Here is a 23,141-nt window from a genome sequence, read left to right as displayed (position 1 = left end):
GACGACAACATAAACCCACCGACAGCATGCAAACTGATGTGGCTAACTTGACCCAACAACCCCCACCCTCTCACAAACAAAACCCACTGCAATCAACTGAAGGTCATCCAACCAGGCCCTGCCCCCTCCCAACCTCTCTCTCACTGCCAATGAAAATTATTAAATGGATAGAAAAAGAACCTACCCAATATGACACGGACACAAAAACCTCGCACTTACATTGTGTAAAAGAATAAAAACTGACTACCCCTCCCTTCTCTCCCCCCCTTCTCTCTCCCCACCTATCTTGTTCCCCAACCTTATACCGCATGCAACATCAAAGTCTCACATCAAATATAAATGATCTGTAAAAAAAAAAAGACTTTATGATCTGAAACTAGAGACGATGTATGTACTTCTGTAACCCAAGAAAATCTTTAATAAAAAGAGAAGAGAAGAGAAGAGAAGGTTGCAAAGCACAGTTGGCGAAGGATGTGACCTGGGGGGAGTCCCGGGGCTGATATAGAGAGAGGAGACATTTGGTCCTTGCAGGTGTGGCTCCCCACCCCTAGTGTAGGCTGAAGGTTCTGTCTTCTCTGAAAAGCCTATAGCCTGCATAGGTTCCAAGAGCCCCAAGCAAGGTTCACGACAGCACAGCCTCTGTCCCAGGGGGCAAAATCATGGAAGTTGCATCACAGACAAGAGCCCGGCAAGGGTTGCGAAAAATAGTCCCAATGATCCTGGAAGGACCCTGTGGCCTCTGGAGCTGTTAGCTGGCTTGCAATTGCTGAAGGCGACAACACTGATCCCAGAGAAAGAGCCGGAATGCTCGTTCAGTTCCTGACAGGTTGCGGAGTTCGTACAGCCCTTCATGATGGTCGTAACAACTAAGGCTTCTAAAGAGAGGATTGCAGAAGATCAACAGTCAACAATCAATACCAGGGAAATGTATGGTGAACTGTGATAACCACCTGCCCATCTTCTATGGTATCGACTGAGAGAAGATGGGAGGAGGTAGGGATCTAGGAGATCCATCTTTTCCTGATCTTGTGTGGGGCAGAGAGGGATGGGGCTATCACACTCAGTTTCCACAGCGCTTTATTGTGGGCTGTGCACTGATCATGCATGCAAATCTGTTGCCATGTCTGCATGATGTCATCAAAGTGTCATCCAAAAACTCTCCCCCTACACATTAATTCAAGGATTAGATCAATGGACCCTTCTGGCACTTGTTGTGGTCTTGTAAAACAAGTGTACAAATTTGGAAAAGAGGTGAGGCAGGGAATTTCTGAAAGAATAGATGTACCGGTAGTTTTAGCTTTAGACATCAAATTGTGTTGTTTAACAATTTTTGATGCATCAAATACAGACTGAATATGTAAACCTCTTATAATTTTTCTATTGGTAGCTGCTTGTTTGGCCATATCACAGGGCTGGAAGGAGCCCTTCAGTTTTAGTTTTAGTTTTAATGGTTTTTAAAAGTAATGTTTATAAATTGACTCATAAATGAAGAGTATCTTTGGGTGCAGCTAAATCTATGGATTTTGCCACCATTTCACGGCCATTTGTTACTTATATGACATGATGGCACGTCCTGATGAAATATGGGTTTGTTTGGTATTCATAATAAAACAAAATTGTTTTACATTTTTTGGTAACAGGTTGTTTTCATTGCAACATCTTATGGTGTAGTCTCTTGAGAATGTACTTTATTTTATGTGGTAACAGCTCTGAAACCAGCTTTCATTAAAACAAAAAGTATCTAGACCTCATAGAAAGAAAGTTATGGAGCAAAAGTGCAGGTGCTCCTCTAAATAATTTCTGTGAAAAGAGAATGGGGTGTCTATCTTGTGTATACACTCAGGTCCTGCTATCTGCTCACTCACTATGTGAAAATTCACTTATTGGAATGTAAATAATTTTTAATACCAATCTTGCTATACACTCTGCAGATTCAGATATCCAAACATCAAGAGCTTGCCCACTCCTTGCTTGTTTGTGCTTTGTTGGTCAGAAGCAGCCATTTTGGACAGCAGACATGCAGGGAGCGAGGAAGATTGGACAAATGAGAGAGCAAGAGAGATCAGACAAATGTCTCTCTCTTGCTGGTTGGCTGCAGCCATTTCGGGGGGGGGGGGGCAGGAACCATGGAGAGAGAGGCATGGGGAGATATCGGACAAATCCCCAATTAGAACTGTTCCCATGGGAATGAATGGAAATCGTGGGATCATTATGAGAACACTCATCAAACAAACAAACAATTTCCAGGGTATGTACTGTGTTCAGTAAGTGAGACCTGCATGTAGTCCCTGGTACTGAGGAATGCTTGCTGTTTTTATGAGACAGCAGTGTGTGTGTGATATCACCATAACAAGGACCAGCAGGACGTAGCTGACTTCCCATGGTAAATATAAGATTGTTGGGGGTAGTTGTCGCTCTAATTTTGTCTTATGCCATGCCTACTCCATGTATCCACCAGTCCAAAAGGGCTGGTGACCTCTGAGGTATGGGTTATCTTTCAGAATGTAGTTGTACTGACTGAAGTAGTGAAATAATAAAGGTCAATCTGAGTTGCTGTGTGAGAGTGTAGATTTGCTTCTGCATATGCTTATGCGTTCAGCTACCTGCAGTTGTAGTCCCAGACAAGTCAAGGCAATAGTTTTCATCCCCAGAACATTTGACCTCTTCCTCCTCCTCACACTCAAGACTGTGCAGAGCATAGCAGGCCGGGCAAACTTTGCCATTTGGCTTTGGCTTTGCAGGCATCACTGCATACATTTGGGATGAAAGAAAAACACAGTTTGAGCCCCTGTTTGAGCAGCCAGTTTCTAAGTCCCTCATGTGGGGCGGAGGCGTTCACCAATTATGAGTTCAATTCAGAATATCTGAGGCGGAAAGAGGCCATCTCCAAAACGTTCTTCAAGTATTAAATTAATGGGGCCTACTGGCACATTAATTTAACTGAATTATAACTGAATTATGGTGCTGGAGGAGACTCTTGAGAGTCCCATGGACTGCAAGAAGATCAAACCTATCCATTCTTAAGGAAATCAGCCCTGAGTGCTCACTGGAAGGACAGATCGTGAAGCTGAGGCGCCAGTACTTTGGCCACCTCATGAGAAGAGAAGAATCCTTGGAAAAGACCCTGATGTTGGGAAAGATTGAGGGCACTAGGAGAAGGGGACGAAAGAGGACAAGATGGTTGGACAGTGTTCTCGAAGCTACGAACATGAGTTTGACCAAACTTCGGGAGGCAGTGCAAGACAGGAGTGTCTGGTGTGCTATGGTCCATGGAGTCACGAAGAGTCGGAGATGACTAAACGACTAAACAACAACACTGGCACACGTTGCGGTCTTGTAAAATAAGCGTACAAATTTTGGCAAGAGGTGAGGAATTTAATAATAGGTGTACCAGTTGTTTTTTGCTTTAAATTCCAAATTGTGTCGTTTATCAATTCAAATACAGCAGGGGTGGTCAGCCTGGTACCCACGAGGGCTAAAGTGTCTGCCAGCATCTTCTTTGGTGCCCAAAAAGGACTCTGTAAATATCTCCTCAGAAACCCACAGGCAGGAAAGACTGTTTGGATTTTCTGCTTGGTTCCTTTTTGCACTGGCTCAGCCTCCCCTACATTGAACATGCTTCCTTAAACATATCCACATTTCATTGGATCCAAGGATCAGACAGCCTCCCTCCCTTCCATCCTTTTCCCTGTCAATGGGGCAGTGGGGGCATGTCTCTCCCATTTTGTGGTCTGTTACTTTCTCTGCTCCCTTTGTGGATGCCATTTTGTGTCATACCATGCCTCCTCCAAGGAAGCCATTTTGTGCCATTCCACATCTCCATGGCAGTCATTTATGGCTGTCACCCATGACCTTTTTTCCAAGTTCCAAGTATGCTCACTGCCCCCCCCCCAAAAGATTGACAATTCGTATAATAGATATTGAGGGAGCTCGTTCTTCTCTAATAAGAGATACAATTCCCAGAGGGCAAAGAAGAAAGTTTTTTTTAAAAAAATTATTGTATAGAATTGGAAGGGCTCCTTGTGCATTAGGGATTCCCCTGCTGTTTTTCAATTGATTGCAAATAAATAAATGAAGCATCTCACTAATTAAACTGGAGTGTAGTGAGAGTCAAGGAGCAGAGGAAAGTGACAGATTTAGGATTCATTTGTTTGCTGTTTTTAAAGAAAACTAATTAAAGGGGATGCAGGTGGCACTGTGGGTTAAACCACTGAGCCTAGGGCTTGCCGATCAGAGGGTCGGCAGTTCGAATCCCTGCGACAGGGTGAGCTCCCGTTGCTTGGTCCCTGCTCTTGCCAACCTAGCAGTTCGAAAGCATGTCAAAGTGCAAGTAGATAAATAGGTACCACTCAGGCGGGAAGGTAAAAGGCGTTTCCGTGTGCTGCTCTGGTTCACCAGAAGCGGCTATGTCATGCTGGCCACATGACCTGGAAGCTGTACGCCGGCTCCCTTGGCCAATAACACGAGATGAACGTTGCAACTCCAGAGTCGGTCACGACTGGACCTAATGGTCAGGGGTCCCTTTACCTTAATTAAAGGTAGTAAGATAAAGAGAGGAAAGGAAAGAGGAGAACAGCAGCAACATACAGGTAGGTGTCATCGTCCTGCACTCATCCCCTACACAGCAGAAAACTTGGGTCTCTACTCTTCCTGTCTGGCCCATATTGATGACGTTGACGCCATGGTTGCAGGCACTGGATGGCACACAACTCTTCACAATGGCCTTCAACTTTATTCCTGTAAGCATCAAAAGGGAAACAGGATGTCTGAAAAAGGACAACGATGGTATTGACCCTACTTCTCAGCATCTTTGGTAAGTGTCATGTCACTTTGCGTGAATCGGATCATTGGTCCGTCGAGCCCAGTTCTCGCTATTGTGGCCTTCTGCAACCTGGGGTGTTCCAGATGTTTCTGAACTGCTGCTGCCATCCTCCCTGGTCATTGGCCATGCTGCCTGGGACTTCAGGAAATCTGAAGGGCACCAGCTTGGGAAAGGCTCTCTGTCCCAGTTGATAGAAGAAGATATCAAGGATCTCGGTATGAAGTCCCATGTGATATCATGGAGCATTCCTTATTGGGCATTGTGGTGTCCCACCAGGTCATTAAGAGGAAAGCCATTACTTTTTTAAAAAAATGGTTTTTCAAATTAAAGTTTTTCAATCACATATCCAACATACAAACAAAAAACAAAACAAGATTCCAAAGAATCTCCTGGACTTGCCTCCTTCCCTTTGTGGGTCCTATTGTTAATCATTTCATCCTGCATCTTTTATAATAATCCAAATCGTTTGCATCTCCATTGTGTCCAAAATTCACCATTAAACTACAAGTGTTATTCCAATCTCACTAATGGTTTTAACTGTTTCCAATGTTTTTTTAGATAAATTATCATTCCGCCCCCCATTCCTCATTAAAATTTTAGTCTTCCCGATTTCTGATTCTTCCGATCATTTTTGCCATTTCGGCATAATCCACCAATTTAATCTAAGAGGAAAGCCATTATTGCTCCTTGCAGGGAAGGTCAACTTACATTTGTAATAAGATGGGAGGGAGACACTGCCATAACTCCAACTAGGATGGCAGATGTTAGTGGCATGGAACTGAGGCTCCAGATAATTTAAATCTACCCATTCTATTATTTTCATCCAGCCTCTTCAGCTACAGCTGAGAAGTACTGTGGAGGAGATCTGTTGCCCACTAACTTCAGTGGATTTTAATCCAGCGTTACTCCTACTGAGAGTAGACTTATTGAAATGAATGGAAATGACTAATTTAGGTCCATTAATTTTAGCAGGACACACAATCTAATGGGTCCACTTCAAATGAACATCACTGGAGAAATTCCACTTTAAACTTTTGGAGCAACCTTACTTGATACAATATCGTTTCATAGCTCTTTTTTTAAAGTCAGAAACCAAAACTAACTACAAAACTAGATTTGTCCCTCTACTTATACCACAGTGAATGTCTCTGTCCCCGTGCTGTCTAGGCTACAATTACTGCTAATGTCTCTCAAGTTGGGGAAATGGCATTCTTTCCATGTTTCACACTTAGCAGGTGCCTTTGTATTCTGAGGTGTAGGGAGCTATAAGGAAATCCTGTGCTAATGGAAGCATCATGGACACATAACCCCACTCATAATTAAACCAAAACAATTGCCCCAATTTGCTTAGACTCCTACTCTGTGGAGTTAGTGTGAAGAATGAAGCCAGTCCAACCTATGCAAGAGGAAACTGGGAAAAGATTCTGGGTTCATTCCCCTTTGGGGGACAGTTAGTGCCATAGAATCATATAACTGTAGAGTTGGAAGGGATCCCCAAGGGCCATCTAGTCCAACCCCTTGCATTGCACGAATCTCAGCCAAAGTGCCCCTGAGAGATGGCCATCCAACCTCTGTTTTAAAACTTCCAGTGGATGAGAGACCAGCACCTTCTGGGATAGCCCATTCCACTGTCAAACAGCTGTTACCATGAGAAAGTTGTTCCTAATGTTTAGGCAGAGTCTCCTTTCTAGCTATTATTATTATTATTATTATTATTATTATTATTATTATTATACTGCCCTATAACCAGAGGTCTCAGGGCAGTTCACAGAAAAGATTAAAAGAAACCCACAATATAGTGGTACCTTGGTTCTCGAACATAATCCGTTCCGGAAGTCCGTTTGACTTCTGAAATGTTCGAACACCAAGGCTTCCAATTGGCTGCAGAAGGTTTCTACACTCAAGTAGAAGCCGTGTTGGTCCATGGGGTCACAAAGAGTCCAACATGTCTAAATGACTAAACAACAACACGGATCAACCAAAGGCCTGGTTAAAAAGGAACGCTTTTGCCTGGATCCTAAAGGTGTGTGATGAAGGCGCCAGCGAACTTCCCTGGGGAGAGCATTCCACAGTTGGGGAGCCACTACAGAAAAGGCCCGTTCTTGTGTTGACACCCTCCTGACCTCTCAAGGAGGAGGCACACGAAGGAGGACCTCAAAAGATGATCTCAGGGACTGGGTAGGTTTGTATGGAAAGAGGCGGTCCTTGAGCTTTTGCCATGCACTTACCCACTGTAGTCTCTGACAGCATAATGGCACATCTGTCGAAACCAGGGGGGCATTTGTTCGTAGGCCCACTGCAAGAGTGCCCAAGGCCCTCACAAATCTCACACTCCAGAGAGGCCCCTAAAAGCAGGGTAAAGAAAAAGTATCACCTGGATGTGTTAAATATGGCATGTGGATTGGTATACACTGTACAGGTCAACTATTTGTGTGTGAAGAAAGAGATTGTGCACTCAATGAATATAATGTGCAAGCTATCCCTATGGCTATACACTGGCACAGATACTAATCATTCAGATCTCCAATATCTCAGACTGCAAAAACAGCAGATATGTCAGCACATTTCAAGTGTGTGCTTCCTCCCAAATAATTCTCAGAACTGTAGTTTCCCCATCACAGAACTGCATTTCCCAGCACCCTCTAAATGTATGACGTATACACAGCCTATTTCTATTTCTATGGACCTTTCTTAAGAGATGTAGCAATTAATTCATTCTTGGAAGGCTTGGAAACCCGTTAGCCTCAATGGTTTCTTAGCATTATCTACTCACCTGTAGTGATGAAAACTGAAAGGAGGAAGATAGGCAGTGGGGTCTCCATGATTCCAGCGGTCTCCTGGCCTGGGACTGAAAATTTCTAGAAGAGTAGCCACAGGGGTCTCCTGTAACAAAAATGAGGCTTGTTATTGTTGTTCAGTTGTTTAGTCGTGTCCGACTCTTCGTGCCCCCATGGACCAGAGAACGCCAGGCAGATGACACCTTTAAAAAAAGTTTATTAGGGCAGAAGCTTTTGTGGGCTACAGACTATTATAAGCACAGAGTGCTCTTCTGAATCTAGCAAAGCCACTGGCTCTGTGTGATTCAGCCAAGGGTGTTCTACAAAGTTGAGCAAACAGTTTAAAGGGCAAGGACCCTTTTAAAAAAGAATCCTATTCTCTGTCCTGCTGCCAAAGTTGAAAGTCAACTGAGAAATCTATACCAATGTTTCTCTATTTTCGTGCAATGCAATCCACATTTTGAGCATTGCCAGACACCCGAGGTCACATCCAAGTGAATGTGAGACATATGCAACAACAACCAAGGGTGCCAATTTGAATAAAATTGGGGGGGCAGGTAAGCCCCACCCCAAATAATTGATCACATGACATGGCGCACGCGCATGCACACGCACACACCCCACTTCATTAACTTGGGATGTGTGGGCCCCTCAAATATTTTATTGGGAGGCGAAGACCTCCCAGCCCCTAGGAGTTGGCTCCTATGACAACTACTACTGCAGCCAGCTTTTGGACAAACCCAGTTTTGTGAATTTTTGCTATACTTCAGTCCAGGCTTTTAAAGAACCATTCCCTGCCCTTCATGGGAACATCTGAGACTCAACACCTTGCTGCTGGATGTGAATAGCTCCCAAGAGTTCCCAAAAGTCCTTGCTTTTGAACCATGTTGCAGTGATGGTGGGCCACGTCACACCAGCCAATGCTCATTAAAATGGTTATTATTAAAAAGGGAGAGAAGTGATCACCGATACGATTTTAACTACAATTTGTCACTCTGCTCCGCAACGGTTGATTTCCACATTATATTTGATCTTCCATGTGCCGTAAAAGCCCAGAAAACCAGTGGAATGTAGTTTTCTATGTTGATTCCAAGGGGGGGGGAATCAATTCGCTTAATTCAGAATGGCAGAAAGTGAGGAGGAATTAAAGAACCTTTTAATGAGGGTGAAAGAGGAGAGCGCAAACTATGGTCTGAAGCTCAACATCAAAAACACCAAGATCATGGCCACTGGTCCCATCACCTCCTGGCAAATAGAAGGGGAAGAAATGGAGGCAGTGAGAGATTTTACTTTCTTGGGCTCTTTGATCACTGCAGATGGTGACAGCAGTCACGAAATTAAAAGACGCCTGCTTCTCGGGAGAAAAGCAATGACAAACCTAGACAGCATCTTAAAAAGCAGAGACATCACCTTTCCTACAAAGGTCCGTATAGATAAAGCTATGGTTTTCTCAGTAGTGATGTATGGAAGTGAGAGCTGGACCATAAAGAAGGTTGATCGCCAAAGAATGGATGCTTTTGAATTATGGTGCTGGAGGAGACTCTTGAGAGTCCCATGGACTGCAAGAAGATCAAACCTATCCATTCTGAAGGAGATCAGCCCTGAGTGCTCACTGGAAGGACAGATCCTGAAGCTGAGGCTCCAATACTTTGGCCACCTCATGAGAAGAGAAGACTCCCTGGAAAAGACCCTGGTGTTGGGAAAGATGGAGGGCACAAGGAGAAGGGGACGACAGAGGATGAGATGGTTGGACAGTGTTCTCGAAGCTACGAACATGAGTTTGACCAAACTGTAGGAGGCAGTGGAAGACAGGAGTGCCTGGCGTGCTCTGGTCCATGGGGTCATGAAGAGTCGGACATGACTAAACGACTAAACAACAAATGTTTTTTAAAAAATTGGAGGTGCTATACCAGCACAGCGTTCCTTTTTGATGTTTTCATGGGGAAATAGAAACATGCATGTGTGGAAAGAGTGAAAGGAGCAATGTCGTCCAATGATGTTTGTTGTTGCACCGTAGCATGCCCATTGGTGGGAATGAAATTCCAGATGAAATGCCACAGTTCCATAATGTGCTACAGCACTGAGAAGAGCATTATTGAACGACACAGGAAATCAGGAAAACTGATGCAATATTCTTCACATGTGAACGCACTGAATGTTATCTTGCAGAAGAACTGTGGTTTTTTGGGGGTGGGTGGGTGGGCAGGGGATACCCAAGTAATCAGAAAACCAGAAATGCAGTTCCATCTGCCCTGGCCCTCATTGAATAGATTCTTCCATGTCCTTTGCACTTTGGCCCAGTTTTGTATACAGGGAAAAGAAATATTAACTGACGAGTAGCAGTGTAGGCCAAAAATGCAGGGCTAGGGAAACATTTCCACATTTAAACTGCACTGCTTAAATTGCACAATTATCATAGAATCACAAAGTTCTAAATCGCAGAGTTGGAAGGGGCCCAAGAATGATCTAGTCCAAACCTCTGCAATGCAGGAATCTCACAAAGAATCCTAGGAACCTTAATTTGTTTAAGGGTGCTGGGGGTTGTAGCTCTGGGGTGGCTAAGCTATAGTTCCCAGGATTTGTGTGTGTGTTTGTGTGTGTGCACTTTAACTATATGGTGTATACTTAGCCACTGGTTAAAAAAAGGGTAAAGGACCCCTGGACGGTTTAGTCCAGGGCAGGCAAAGGCAACTATGGGGTTGTAACGCTCATCTCACTTTCAGGCCAAGGGAGCTGGTGTTTGTCCACAGACAGCTTTTCGGGTCATGTGGTCAGCATGACTAAACTGCTTCTGGCACAATGGGACACCATGACACAAACCAAAAATGTTGCATTTTTTCCTTCTTGATATTCCTGTCCAAAGACTCCAAGCTCCAAAGTTCTAAATCATGAGGGATGTTTCCACAAAAGCAGACGGCGGACCAATCTGTTTCTCATTTTCTCAATCTTTAATTCTGTTCTCCACATTGCCATAGCAGTTTGCATTTACAGCAGCAGCAGCAACAACAAAACACATGCAAATTTATTTGCATACTTATACAAGCTTTTCTTAATATAGCTATTTTTGTATGCAGTTTTGACCAATATACACATTTTTGTATGCGGTTTCTCCTAATATACACCTTTTTTAAAAGAAGCAATTTTCCCTAATACAAGGCACTTTTCCCACTAATATATCATTGCTGTGCACATAAATTTGGGTGAAGAACTGCATTGCAAAATTCAGGGGGGGCAAGGGGCAGGGGAGCAGCTGCCCCTCCCCCGATCAAGTAAAATAATAGAAATACTGAACGAAATGACCATGTCGATTCTGCCTCCATAACAAACGTCCTGACCCCCCCAACAAAAATCCTGGCTACGCGCATAGTTCAGTACAGTTCAGTACAGTCGTACCTTGGATCTCAAATGCCTTGGCTCCCGAACAAATCAGCTCCTGAATGAGTGAAACCCAGAAGTGAGTGTTTCGGCTTTTGAACGATTTTCAGAAGCCGAACATCCGTCCCGGCTTCTGATGGGCTGCAGGACGCTCCTGCAGCCAAGCAGAAGCCACACATTGGTTTTTGAACATTTCTGGGAGTCGAACGGACTCCCAGAACACATTCCCTTCAAGAACCAAGGTACGGTTGTACCTGATATTTAGGAACTGCTCAGTTACAGCTTGAAAACAAGAACCTCCCTTTTCATTACCTGTGATTGTGGGAGGCCAGAAGTGGTCAGCCAAAGAATTGGTGGGAAAGCTTTCTCAGGCCAAGGGTCATATTCCATTCTGGGTAGCCTTCTGAGGGCCACATATCAGTGGCGGCAAGAATGGGCAGTGCAATGGATGTGAATTTCACCATAGTACATTCAGTTAATTTCTCTGCACATACTAATTCACCCTTCCCTATCCTCCATCTGGCCCTAAATTCATTCCATTTCATTCAAAGTCTGTGACATATGGTTTTAGTTTGCATTGTGATGCCAAATTTGATACACTGTACCTTTAAATTTCCATTAACTGCACGTTATTCGATACACCTGTGAACAGCCTTAAAATTTCAATACATCTGTATTACCAGCATCAGTTGGCTACACTGGTTAGTGAGCACTGGTCTACAAGTATCACATTTACCTGAATGGATAATTTATTAGAAATTATTTGGTGTGTATTCCACATTTGTTCATTTTTTATTATCTAATATTCAGGTCGGTCCCTGTTATTTTTGTTTCCATACATTGCATGTAATGTATTTAATTATATTATTAGCTGACAAAGATTCATCTTCAAAACAGTTGACTTAATCCAGAAACACGGTTCTGCTTGTTTCCTGTTCATTATTGAATTCTACACGTTGGCGCACCCACCAGTACAATACTGTTAGACATTACCTATTGAAAGGCATTCTGCCTGCGTCGTGATGTTCCCTGACAGCAATTCGTTACGTTGACTATTTCTTGTTTATGGACTTATACATACATTATAGAATGTTGCTTATTATTTGTACATTTTGGATTATATTCTAACTACTACTACTAATACATTTACCTTGCTTATTAGCCACGTGTTGCGGCTCTGTTTGAGCTAAGTTCTCTCCTGACAGACAAAAACACTCAAGAAGGTCAGGGAGCAAAGTTGGGAAGGGCCACATAGAGAGGTCTAGAAGGCCCATATTTGGTGCCCTATCCCTGGTGTTTGCTGAGGTCAGTGAGAGCTCTGGAAAGCTTATAGTCTGCATATGCAAGCAAGCAAGCGGCAGCAAGCAATTTTTCAAGCCAGAAAAAATCATGAGAGGTGCATCACAAACTGGAGCCCGGCAAGGACTGCAAGGAAGAGTCCAAATGATCCTGGAACGATCCTGTGTCCTCCAGAGCCGGCAGCTGGCTTGCAACCACTTGAGGCAGTAATAGTCATCCCAGATATAGAGCCGGAATGTTCTTTCAGTCCCTCACAGGTTGCGGAGTTCGTACAGCCCTTCATGATAGTCTTGACAGATAATGCTCCTAAAGAGAGGATTGCAGAAGATCGCCAGTCAACAATATGAGATGCACTGTGCTAGCCACCTACCCCTCTCCTATGATGATGGGGGGGAACAGGGACGGACACAAATTGAACTGAGAGAAGTTCAATCTCTCCTGATTTTCTGCATGGCAGAGAGGACCAAAGCTATCACACCCAACTTCCACATGACATTTTCTTGTGGACTCAGTGTGGTTCACGCTTGCAAAGCTTGTCGCCATGTCCGCTTGATGACAACCTTGTCAAAATGTCACTTGGCATCTCCCCATACCAAAATCCAGTTCATAGTAGTTAGGAAATGGCTGGCTCATCTTAAAAGCATGACTGTTGACATTTTTTAAAAAAGGCTTCTGGTTGTTAGAAAACCTGCTGAATCTGTACTGGACTAAAAAAACAAAAACAGGTAAAGGTAAAGGACCCCTGACAGTTAAGTCCAGTCACAGATTACTCTGGGGTTGCGGCGCTCATCTTGCTTTACAGGCTGAGGGAGCTGGCATTTGTCCACAGTTTTTCCGGGTCATATGACTAACATGACTAAGCCACTTCTGGCGCAACGGAACACTGAAACCAGAGCAGCGCACGGAAACGCTGTTTATCTTCCCGCTGGAGCGGTACCTATTTATCTACTTGCACTTTTTGGCATGCTAGGTTGGCAGGAGCTGGTACCGAGCAATGGGAGCTCACCCCATCGTGGGGATTCGAACCGCCAACCTTCTGATCGGCAAGCCCAAGAGGCTTGGTGGTTTAGACCACAGCGCCACCGGTGATACTAAATACCCGACTTTTAGCTGAAGCTAGGGCAGATCTACACTTATAACATTAAAAATGAATCATTAAAATGTGACACCAGAGGGCGCTGCAGGGCTGCAAGCCACTGACAATGGAAAACTGCTATTAAGCATTATAGAATGTTTTAGTCAATGACATTTAGAAGACCAACGTAGATCCAGCCTCAGTCAGGTTTCTGAATCATGGGGCACAACTAGCAACTCTCCTCCTGAGGATCTCAGTGGTCGAGCTGGGATAGAAGAGGCTTTTGAGGTGTCCTAGACCAAATATGAGATCCTTTGAGCTGTAGCATATGGGCAGGCAGTGGAAATGTTTCATCAGAGGTATCACTTGCTGCCAGCCGTCTGCCCCCATCAGCAGCCTACCTGCTGCATTCTGCTCCCTCTGGAGCTTATAAATCACACTCCAGGGCAGCCCAACACAGAGTGCATTGCAGTACTCTAGTCTCGAGGCCACCAGTGCATGGAATGCGATCCCAGTCCAGATACATCAGGGCTTGCCAGCCTGGCACTCATGAGTGCCATGGCACCTGTGAAGGTTTCCAGTAGTGCCCCTGGATAGGTTTTCCAGACTCTGAGTTTTCATTCTTTTCTTTCTTTCTTTTTTTAAAAAGCTATTCCAAAAATGTTGGCGATGCCTGAGATACTGGATGCTATACTGTTTGGGCCCCTTCATGGATCAATGCCTTGTCGTGGCGAAGGGGCTTGAATAACTCAGAGAAGCTATGAGCTATGCCATGCAGGGCCACCCAAGATGGACAGGTCATAGTGGAGAGTTTTGACTAAACGTGATCCACCTGGAGAAGGAACTGGCAAGCCACTCCAGTATCCCTGCCAAGAAAACTCCATGGACAAAGACAACAGGCATATAAAAGCTATGACGCTGGAAGATGAGCAGCTCAGGTCAGAAGGTGTCCAACATGCTACTGAGGAAGAGCGGAGGACAAGTACAAGTAGATTCAGAGCTGATGAAGCGGCTGGGCCAAAGCCGAAAGGTCGCTCAGTTGCGGATATGCCTGGAAGCGAAAGGAAAGTCCGATGTTGTAAAGAAAAATATTGCATAGGAACCTGGAATGTAAGAACCATGGATAATGGTCAGCTGGATGTGGTCAAAAATGAGATGGCAAGAATAAATATTGACATCCTGGGCATCAGTGAACTAAAATGGAAGGGAATGGGCGAATTCAGTTCAGATGACTATCATATCTACTACTGTGGGCAAGTATCCCGTAGAAGAAATGGAGTGGCCCTCATAGTCAACAAAAGAGTGGCGAAAGCTGTAATGGGATGCAATCTCAAAAATGACAGAATGATCTCGATACGAATCCAAGGCAGACCTTTTAACATCACAGTAATCCAAGTTTATGCACCAACTACCGGTGCTGAAGAAACTGAAATTGACCAATTCTATGAAGACTTACAACACCTTCTAGAAATGACACCAAAGAAGGATGTTCTTCTCATTACAGGGGATTGGAATGCTAAAGTAGGGAATCAAGAGATAAAAGGAACAACTGGCAAGTTTGGCCTTGGAGTTCAAAATGAAGCAGGGCAAAGGCTAATAGAGTTCTGTCAAGAGAACAAGCTGGTCATCACAAACACTCTTCCAACAACACAAGAGACGACTCTACAAATGGATATCACCAAATGGGCAGCATCGAAATCAGATTGATTATATTCTCTGCAGCCAAAGATGGAGAAGCTCTATACAGTCAGCAAAAACAAGACCTGGAGCTGACTGTAACTCAGATCATCAGCTTCTTATAGCAAAATTCCAGCTTAAACTGAAGAAAGTAGGAAAAACCACTGGGCCAATAAGATACAATCTAAATCAAATCCCTTATGAATACACAGTGGAAGTGAGGAACAGGTTTAAGGATTTAGATTTGGTGGACAGAATGCCTGAAGAACTATGGATGGAGGCTCGTAACATTATACAGGAGGCATCAACGAAAACCATCCCAAGGAAAAGGAAATGCAAGAAAGCAAAATGGCTGTCCAACGAGGCCTTACAAATAGCGGAGGAGAGGAGGCAAGCAAAATGCAAGGGAGATAGGGAAAGATACAGGAAGCTGAATGCAGATTTCCAAAAAAAACAGCAAGGAGAGACAAGAGGGTCTTCTTAAATGAGCAATGCAAAGAAATAGAGGAAAACAATAGAATGGGGAAAACCAGAGATCTGTTCAAGAAAATTGGAAATATGAAAGGAACATTTCGTACAAAGATTACCATAATGAAGGACAAAAGTGGTAAGAACCTAACAGAAGCAGAATACATCAAGAAGAGGTGGCAAGAATACACAGAGGAATTATACCAGAACGATATGGAGGTCTCGTACACCCCAGGTAGTGTGGTTGATGACCTTGAGCCAGACATCTTGGAGAGTGAAGTCCAATGGGCCTTAGAAAGCACTGCTAATAACAAGGCCAGTGGAAGTGATGATATTCCAGCTGAACTATTTAAAATTTTAAAAGATGATGCTGTTAAGGTGCTACACCCAATATGCCAGTAAGTTTGGAAAACTCAGCAATGGCCAGAGGATTGGAGAAGATCAGTCTACATCCCAATTCCAAAGAAGGGCAGTGCCAAAGAACGCTCCAACTACCGCACAATTGCGCTCATTTCACACGCTAGCAAGGTTATGCTTAAAATTCTACAAGGCAGGCTTAGGCAGTATGTGGACCGAGAACTCCCAGAAGTGCAAGCTGGATTTTGAAGGGGCAGAGGAACCAGAGACCAAATTGCAAACATGCGCTGGATTATGGAGAAAGCTAGAGAGTTCCAGAAAAACGTCTACTTCTGCTTCATTGACTATGCAAAAGCCTTTGACTGTGTCAACCACAGCAAACTATGGCAAGTTCTTAAAGAAATGGGAGTGCCTGATCACCTCATCTGTCTCCTGAGAAATCTCTATGTGGGACAAGAAGCTACAGTTAGAACTGGATATGGAACAACTGATTGGTTCAAAATTGGGAAAGGAGTACAACAAGGTTGTATATTGTCTCCCTGCTTATTTAACTTATATGCAGAATTCATCATGCGAAAGGCTGGACTAGATGAATCCCAAACCGGAATTAAGATTGCCAGAAGAAATATCAACAACCTCAGATATGCAGATGACACAACCTTGATGGCAGAAAGCGAGGATGAATTAAAGAACCTTTTAATGAGGGTGAAAGAGGAGAGCGCAAAATATGGTCTGAAGCTCAACATCAAAAAAACCAAGATCATGGCCACTGGTCCCATCACCTCCTGGCAAATAGTAGGGGAAGAAATGGAGGCAGTGAGAGATTTTTCTTTCTTGGGCTCCTTGATCACTGCAGATGGTGACAGCAGTCACGAAATTAAAGACGCCTGCTTCTTGGGAGAAAAGCAATGACAAACCTAGACAGCATCTTCAAAAGCAGAGACATCACCTTGTCTACAAAGGTCCGTATAGTTAAAGCTATGGTTTTCCCAGTAGTGATGTATGGAAGTGAGAGCTGGACCATAAAGAAGGCTGATCGCCAAAGAATTGATGCTTTTGAATTATGGTGCTGGAGGAGACTCTGGAGAGTCCCATGGACTGCAAGAAGATCAAACCTATCCATTCTTAAGGAAATCAGCCCTGAGTGCTCACTGGAAGGACTGATCGTGAAGCTGAGGCTCCAATACTTTGGCCACCTCATGAGAAGAGAAGAATCCTTGGAAAAGACCCTGATGTTGGGAAATATTGAGGGCACTAGGAGAAGGGGACGACAGAGGATGAGATGGTTGGACAGTGTTCTCGAAGCTACGAACATGAGTTTGACCAAACTGTGGGAGGCAGTGGAAGACAGGCGTGCCTGGCGTGCTCTGGTCCATGGGGTCACGAAGAGTCGGACACGACTAAACGACTAAACAACAACAACAATACTGTTTGGTATGGGAAAACAAAAATGGTCAGTATGAGTTTCTGGGGTAGATTTGCTTCTGTATATACATTTGTGTTTAGTTACCTGTTTCTGCAGTTCCAGAAACATCAAGGCAATAGTTCTCTTCTCCATTACATTGAGCCTCTTCCTGCCCACATTCACTGTTGATAGCATAGCAGGCTGGGCAAACCTTCCCGTTTGGTTTGCTTCTTGTGTGTGTCACTGTATACATTTGGGATGACAGAAAAACAGAACCAAGATAATCAGGAAGGAAGGCAATGACACATACCAGCCCTTGTTTGACCAGTCATTTTATAATTCTGTTTTAGGGGGTCAGAATGTTTGAGGGGGGAACAAGGTTGTTTCCAAACCATTCCTCACTTTGCTCATGACTGGCAAGCTGAATTTAAATAGAGCAGAGGCTGTCAACCTGAGGCTCTCATGTTCCAATGTGCCTGCCAGTATCTCATTTGGGGCCCACAAAAAATGTCTTTAAATGTCTTCTCCGGAACCCGAAGAAGACAGTTTGTGTTTTTTGCATGGTTCCTGTTTGTACTGGCTCAGCCCCTACATTAAACATGCCTCCTTAAACTTGGTGACATGTCATAGGATCCAAGGATCAGACAACCACTTTGCCTTCACTTCTGTGTGATGAGTTTCTCTCTATGAACAAACCTAATGATAGGTGTTGTTGCCCCCCCCCATGGATGGTGGGTGGCACACATTTGCACTATTCTGTGGTCTGTCCCTTTATCTGCTCTTTTCAATATGGCCGCCATTTTGTGCAGTGGCCACCATTTTGTGTAATGGCAGCCATTTTATGGCATTCCACTCACCATGGAGCAGCTGAGTAATTTCGTTGTTTCCACAGAGGGGCAATGACAATAAAGATTATTTTATCTTAAGAGCTTATATTATCTTATCATCTTATTTATGGCTGTCATCCATGACACTTCCTAATATTTACAGATATGCCCACTGGCCCCCAAAAGTTGACAACCATTAAAATTGGACTTGAGGGGGCTCTTGCTTCTTGAGTAAGGGATACAATTCTCAAGGGCGCAGAAGAACAATCCCAAAATTCACCCTACAGAAATGGGAGGGCTCCTTGTGCATGGGGGTTCTTCTGCCATCATTATATTGAACAGAAATAAATAAATGAAATGCCCCAATATTGAGCTCATTGGATTAAACAGGAGCATTGTGAGAGTGAAAGAACAGAGGAATTAGGTTTTGATTGTTGTTTAAGAAAAGAAAGGTAGTAAGATAGGGCGAGGAAAGGCAAGAGGAGCACGGCAGCAACATACAGGTGGGGGTCATTGTCTTGCACTTGGTTCCAACGCAGCAAAACACTTGGCTCAGTATTGCTCCTGTCTTGCCAAAATTGATGGTGGTGGTGCCATCATTGCAGGATTTGAATGGCACACATTCTTTCACAATGGAGGACTGTGAATGCGTTCCTGAAAGCATTAAAAGGAGAACAGGATGTATGAAAAGGAATCACAGTGCTGCTGACCCTACTTCTCAGTATCTTGAGCAACAGTCATTTCACTTTGTGCAGAATCAGATCCTTGGTCGATCAAACCTATTGCAGTCTTCCACCACTTGGTGACCTCCAGATATTTCTGATCTTCAACTCTCATCAACCCTGATGATTGCAGCTGATGGAGGCCACCAGGTTGGGAAAGTCCAGCTGGTGGCAGAAGATACTGAGGGTCCAGGACAGAGGTCCTTCCCAGATGACCAGTATGCTATCCTTTTAGCTGGAGCCTTTTTATGAGGCGTTAGGGTGCTGCAATAGGTTAAGAGGAAAGTCACCCTGGCTCCTTGAAAGGATGGTCAAACTACATTCTAATCTGGGAAAGGATAGAGGGAGGCATAAGGATAACTACAGATGGGATGCCAGAAATTGGTGGCATGGAACTGGGGCTCCAGAAAATTGACATTTATAGCCTCTATTATTATCATCCAGGCTCTTCTAAGTGAGTGGGGAGGTTGGATATCACTACCATAGGTTCATGAATTTTAGTTGGATGCAACTGGTGGTTTTGTTTTGAACGACTACCATTGGATCCAGCCTACTGTATGTCTTCAGAGCACTCTAACTTGATATAATATGATATGACTTGATTTTACTACTGTTTCATGGGTGTTTCATGGGTGAGACCAGCACTAAGGCCAGGGCATACATTTGATGCTCTATGATACCCTTGCACTTTGTTCAGGGTGCTGAGAGTTGTTATGGGACCCTATTCCCCTCACAGAGCTACGATGGCCAGAGTGGTCTAACAACCAATCCCTCTTCACAGGCACCTCTGGGAATTGTAGCTCAGAGGAAGGAGAATAGGGAGGGTGTCTCCTAACAACTCTCAATACCCTTAGCAAAGAATTCTTTGGGCGGGGGAGCCATAACTGTTTAAAGTGCTATCAGAGTGTTTTAAATATATGTTGTGAATGTGGCCTAATTACAAAATCAACTACAAACTAGATTTGTTTCTCTACTTATACTTGTGGCTCCCCGTTTGTGTGTCCTGTGTTGTAAACCACCCTGTGGTCTCCTGATGAAGGGTGTTAGATAAACTTAATAAATAACAGTATGAAAGTCCTAGTCCTCATATTGTCTAGGCCACCAACGTTGTTAACCTCTCTCAAATTGAAGGAGCAGCTTTTAGTTCCCTGCTTTAGGATTGGGGAAGCCTTTGTAGTCTAAGATGCAAAGGCCTTAAAGGTAACCCTGTGCTAACAGAGCAGGATGGGCACACAAACTCCTGGTAATCAAGCCAAAGCTATTGCCCCAGTTGCCTTGGTCTACTACTCTGCAGAGCTGCTACTGCGAATGATGAAACCGGTCCTGGCTATGGAAGAGGAAGCTGGGAAAGTATTTGGAATCCTTCCCTGTCCACAGGACCCTGGTGGTGCCATTCACTTACCCATTCTGACCTCCGACAGAGAAACAGCACACATGTCTAAACCAGGAGAGCACGTTACCATAGGTCCATTGCAGGTTTCCCCAACGCCTAGACAAGTCTCGCACTCCAGAGAAGCCCCTAAAACCAGGTAAAATAAGAAAATTCAATCTGATTGTGTTTACTTTGTCGTGTATCTGTGTTTATCACTTTTAAATGTTTGCACACCACCCTTCATCAAGTTTCAAAATGATGCTAGGGCTCATAGTATCAAGAGGACTATTGCTCTGGTCCAGCAGCAGGCTCTTTTTATGTTATGTTCTAAACCAGTTACCTTCTGCTATATGAAATTAGTTCTGATGGTCTAGAATTGAGCAAACATACCAATCAGAAGAACCATCCTGAGAACCTCATTCACATGCAAACCAGAATCGTTCAAGGGGGTCACCTTAAGTCTTTTGTTGTTTTCAGCATCAGTTTATCAGCCACCTCGGACACAATCATTTGAAGGCAATGTACCCCCCCCCAAAAAAAAATCTAAGTGCATTGACCCTAAGGCAGGGGTCCCCAAACTTACTCAGCTTTCGGCTGGATGCCCGCCGTGCTGATTGTGTGGTGGGCTGGAGGGTGGGGGAGCAGGGGCGCAGGAGCACACGGCTGTGCGTGCCCATGCGCATGCGCAAACGCTATTTCTGGCACACTCCCGACCTGGAAAGTGCCGGAAATAGCTTGTGTGCATATGTAGAAACCTCCTCCAACCCAGAAGTACACCGGAAATGACACTTGTGTGTGCGCACAAGCTATTTCCGTCGCTTTTCCGGGTCAGGAGCCGGCAGCCACGCTGCACCGTGCCAGTAAGAGCGGGCGGCAGGGGTCCCCAGGGGCTGCATAAAAGAGCCTCAGGGGCCGTATGTGGCCCCCAGGCCATAGTCTGGGGACCCCTGCCCTAAGGCGTAGCCATTGTTAGGCTTCTATTCCTCTCACTGTGCACATCACAAGTCTGTGTTATGCATTCCAGCAAAGATTGTTGGAATCACGGGAGCGGATGTTTGCTGTATTCTGTTTCCATTCGTTTTCTTTCTTCTTTGGACTTCTCTCAGGGAGAGGAGAACTGTTTTCTTTTGTTCTGCCTTATGCTTAATAAAATAGTTTTAGTACACAACCTCAGCCTGGCTCCGTCTGTGTTTTATCTCTGCTGGACTCTGAATATGTGCTCAGTGTCTCCAAGCCATGAGTTGTAATAAATCGCCGGGACGGGCTGTCGGAACTCCCTGGGACAGACAGGCTGGATTCATTCCTGCATTATGCCTGTGGGTCGTTCCTGCCCCCAGCTGACCCCACAGCCATGTGGTGGAAGATCATGAAATACTTGCAAGAGGAAGAGGCCTAAGAACTGATAAGTTACTGAAAATGGGGTTGGGAGTAGCCAGAAAATTCTCATAACTTGCACTTGTACCTACTTGGCATTAACTATCAAACTATTTGAGACACTGAGGGGGTCTTTTCCTCAATGACTCTCAGTACTCTGGTGTGCAAACTCAGATAGTATTCACATGGCAGTTTATTCCATTCCCTCAACATTTCCCTGTTTTCCTTCCACTGTGGAATCCAAGCCTTCATATGAACCCACAAAAAAAACAAAAACTCTTGGACCCTAAAGCTAACCCACAATGGCCAACCAGATACTTGTGGGGAGCCTGTCTGGTGTTACACAACCTCAACCAGCAAGTAGCTGAGGGGTGGCGCAACAAATATGAAAACAGTGCAAGTGTTTATACATATGCAAGCAAAGAGAAGCAAAGGGCAGGGCCGTCTTCAGCATACCTGGTGCCCTGGTGCCATGGTGCGATGGATCCCTCCGCCGGCCCCCCCCCGCCCCATTTCCCAGTGCGGCGGGCAGTTGACACACCCAGCGTCCCCAGTTCCCCCTTGGCAGTGGCGGCGGCAGTGGCAGCCTCAGCAGCCCAGAGCAGCTTAGTAGCACAGTTGGCTCTGGCTGACTTCAGGAGCTGCTTCCTGCCGTGGCACCTGCCATTTTGCCTCACCAGAAGTCCCCATATGATGAACACAACATTCATTCCCTACTAATAAATCTACAACACTTAAAATATAAATCCAGAGACATTAAGTGAAATCCTGGGACATTCCGGGGACGGATTTTGTCCAGGGACAGATTTATAAATCCGGGGGCTGTCCCCGGGAAACTGGGGTATCTGGTAACCATAAGATATATGCCATCTCTATGTACCGGTACTGTACAAGTGATGGTGTGGTTCTTCTATATTTGTACAGCTCAACCATTGTGTACACAGGCAGACAAAGCCCACACTTTTTAAACATGACATGTGAATACAAACGTACAGCTCAACTATTCGTGGAGAGAAAGAGAGATTGTACACTCAATGAATGTAATGTGCAGGCAAGCCTGAAGTCACCCCTTCATGTCACACAGTGCCAATACCTATCCCCATTGCAATACACTGGCACAGATACTAATCAGCTAACTCATTCAGAATCAAAATATCTCTGGCTGCCTACCCACCAGATATTTAAAAAGCACACTTTGTGTACTGAATCCCCAATGCCAAATCCTCAGAACTGTAGTTTACTTCTCATGGAGTTACAGTTCCCAGTTCTGGTGGTGCCCTGGGGGGACGCTTTGTGTTCTCAATGTGTGCCTTCTATGAAGCCTAGTTTAATTCTTGGAAGGCTTGGAAACCCATTAGCCACAAAAGTTTCTCAGCACAGTCTACTCACCTGTAACAATGAAGATTGAAAGGAAGCAGATAGACAATGGGGTCTCCATGATTCTAGAAGTCTCCTAGGCCTGGGATCAGCAATTTCGAGAGGAGTAGCTGAGTCGGTCTCCTGTATCAAAATGAGGCGGCTTCTGACAACTAGAAAGTTTATTAGGGCACTATGCTGTTCTGAATCTAGCAAAACATCTGCCTGTGCCTAC

General features: G+C 44.6%; 1 protein-coding gene across 1 annotated transcript; it reads right to left on the bottom strand.

Moving 5' to 3' along the window:
- Positions 1-392: 392 nt before the first annotated feature.
- Positions 393-23,141, bottom strand: LOC118086226 (uncharacterized). The gene is made up of 10 exons (XM_035117613.2): positions 22,940-23,141; positions 20,207-20,323; positions 18,584-18,736; positions 17,361-17,498; positions 12,365-12,579; positions 7,596-7,680; positions 7,051-7,167; positions 4,588-4,737; positions 2,604-2,747; positions 393-875 (listed from the first exon to the last, which is right to left on the bottom strand). The coding sequence occupies exons 1-10, from the start codon at positions 22,986-22,988 to the stop codon at positions 658-660; spliced, it is 1,386 nt and encodes a 461-aa protein (XP_034973504.2). The 5' UTR covers positions 22,989-23,141; the 3' UTR covers positions 393-657.

Source organism: Zootoca vivipara, chromosome 6 (genome assembly GCF_963506605.1).
Source record: "Zootoca vivipara chromosome 6, rZooViv1.1, whole genome shotgun sequence".
Classification (NCBI taxonomy): Eukaryota; Metazoa; Chordata; class Lepidosauria; order Squamata; family Lacertidae; genus Zootoca; species Zootoca vivipara.
Note: the sequence above shows the minus strand (reverse complement) of the source record. Positions and strands in the feature narration are given on the sequence as shown.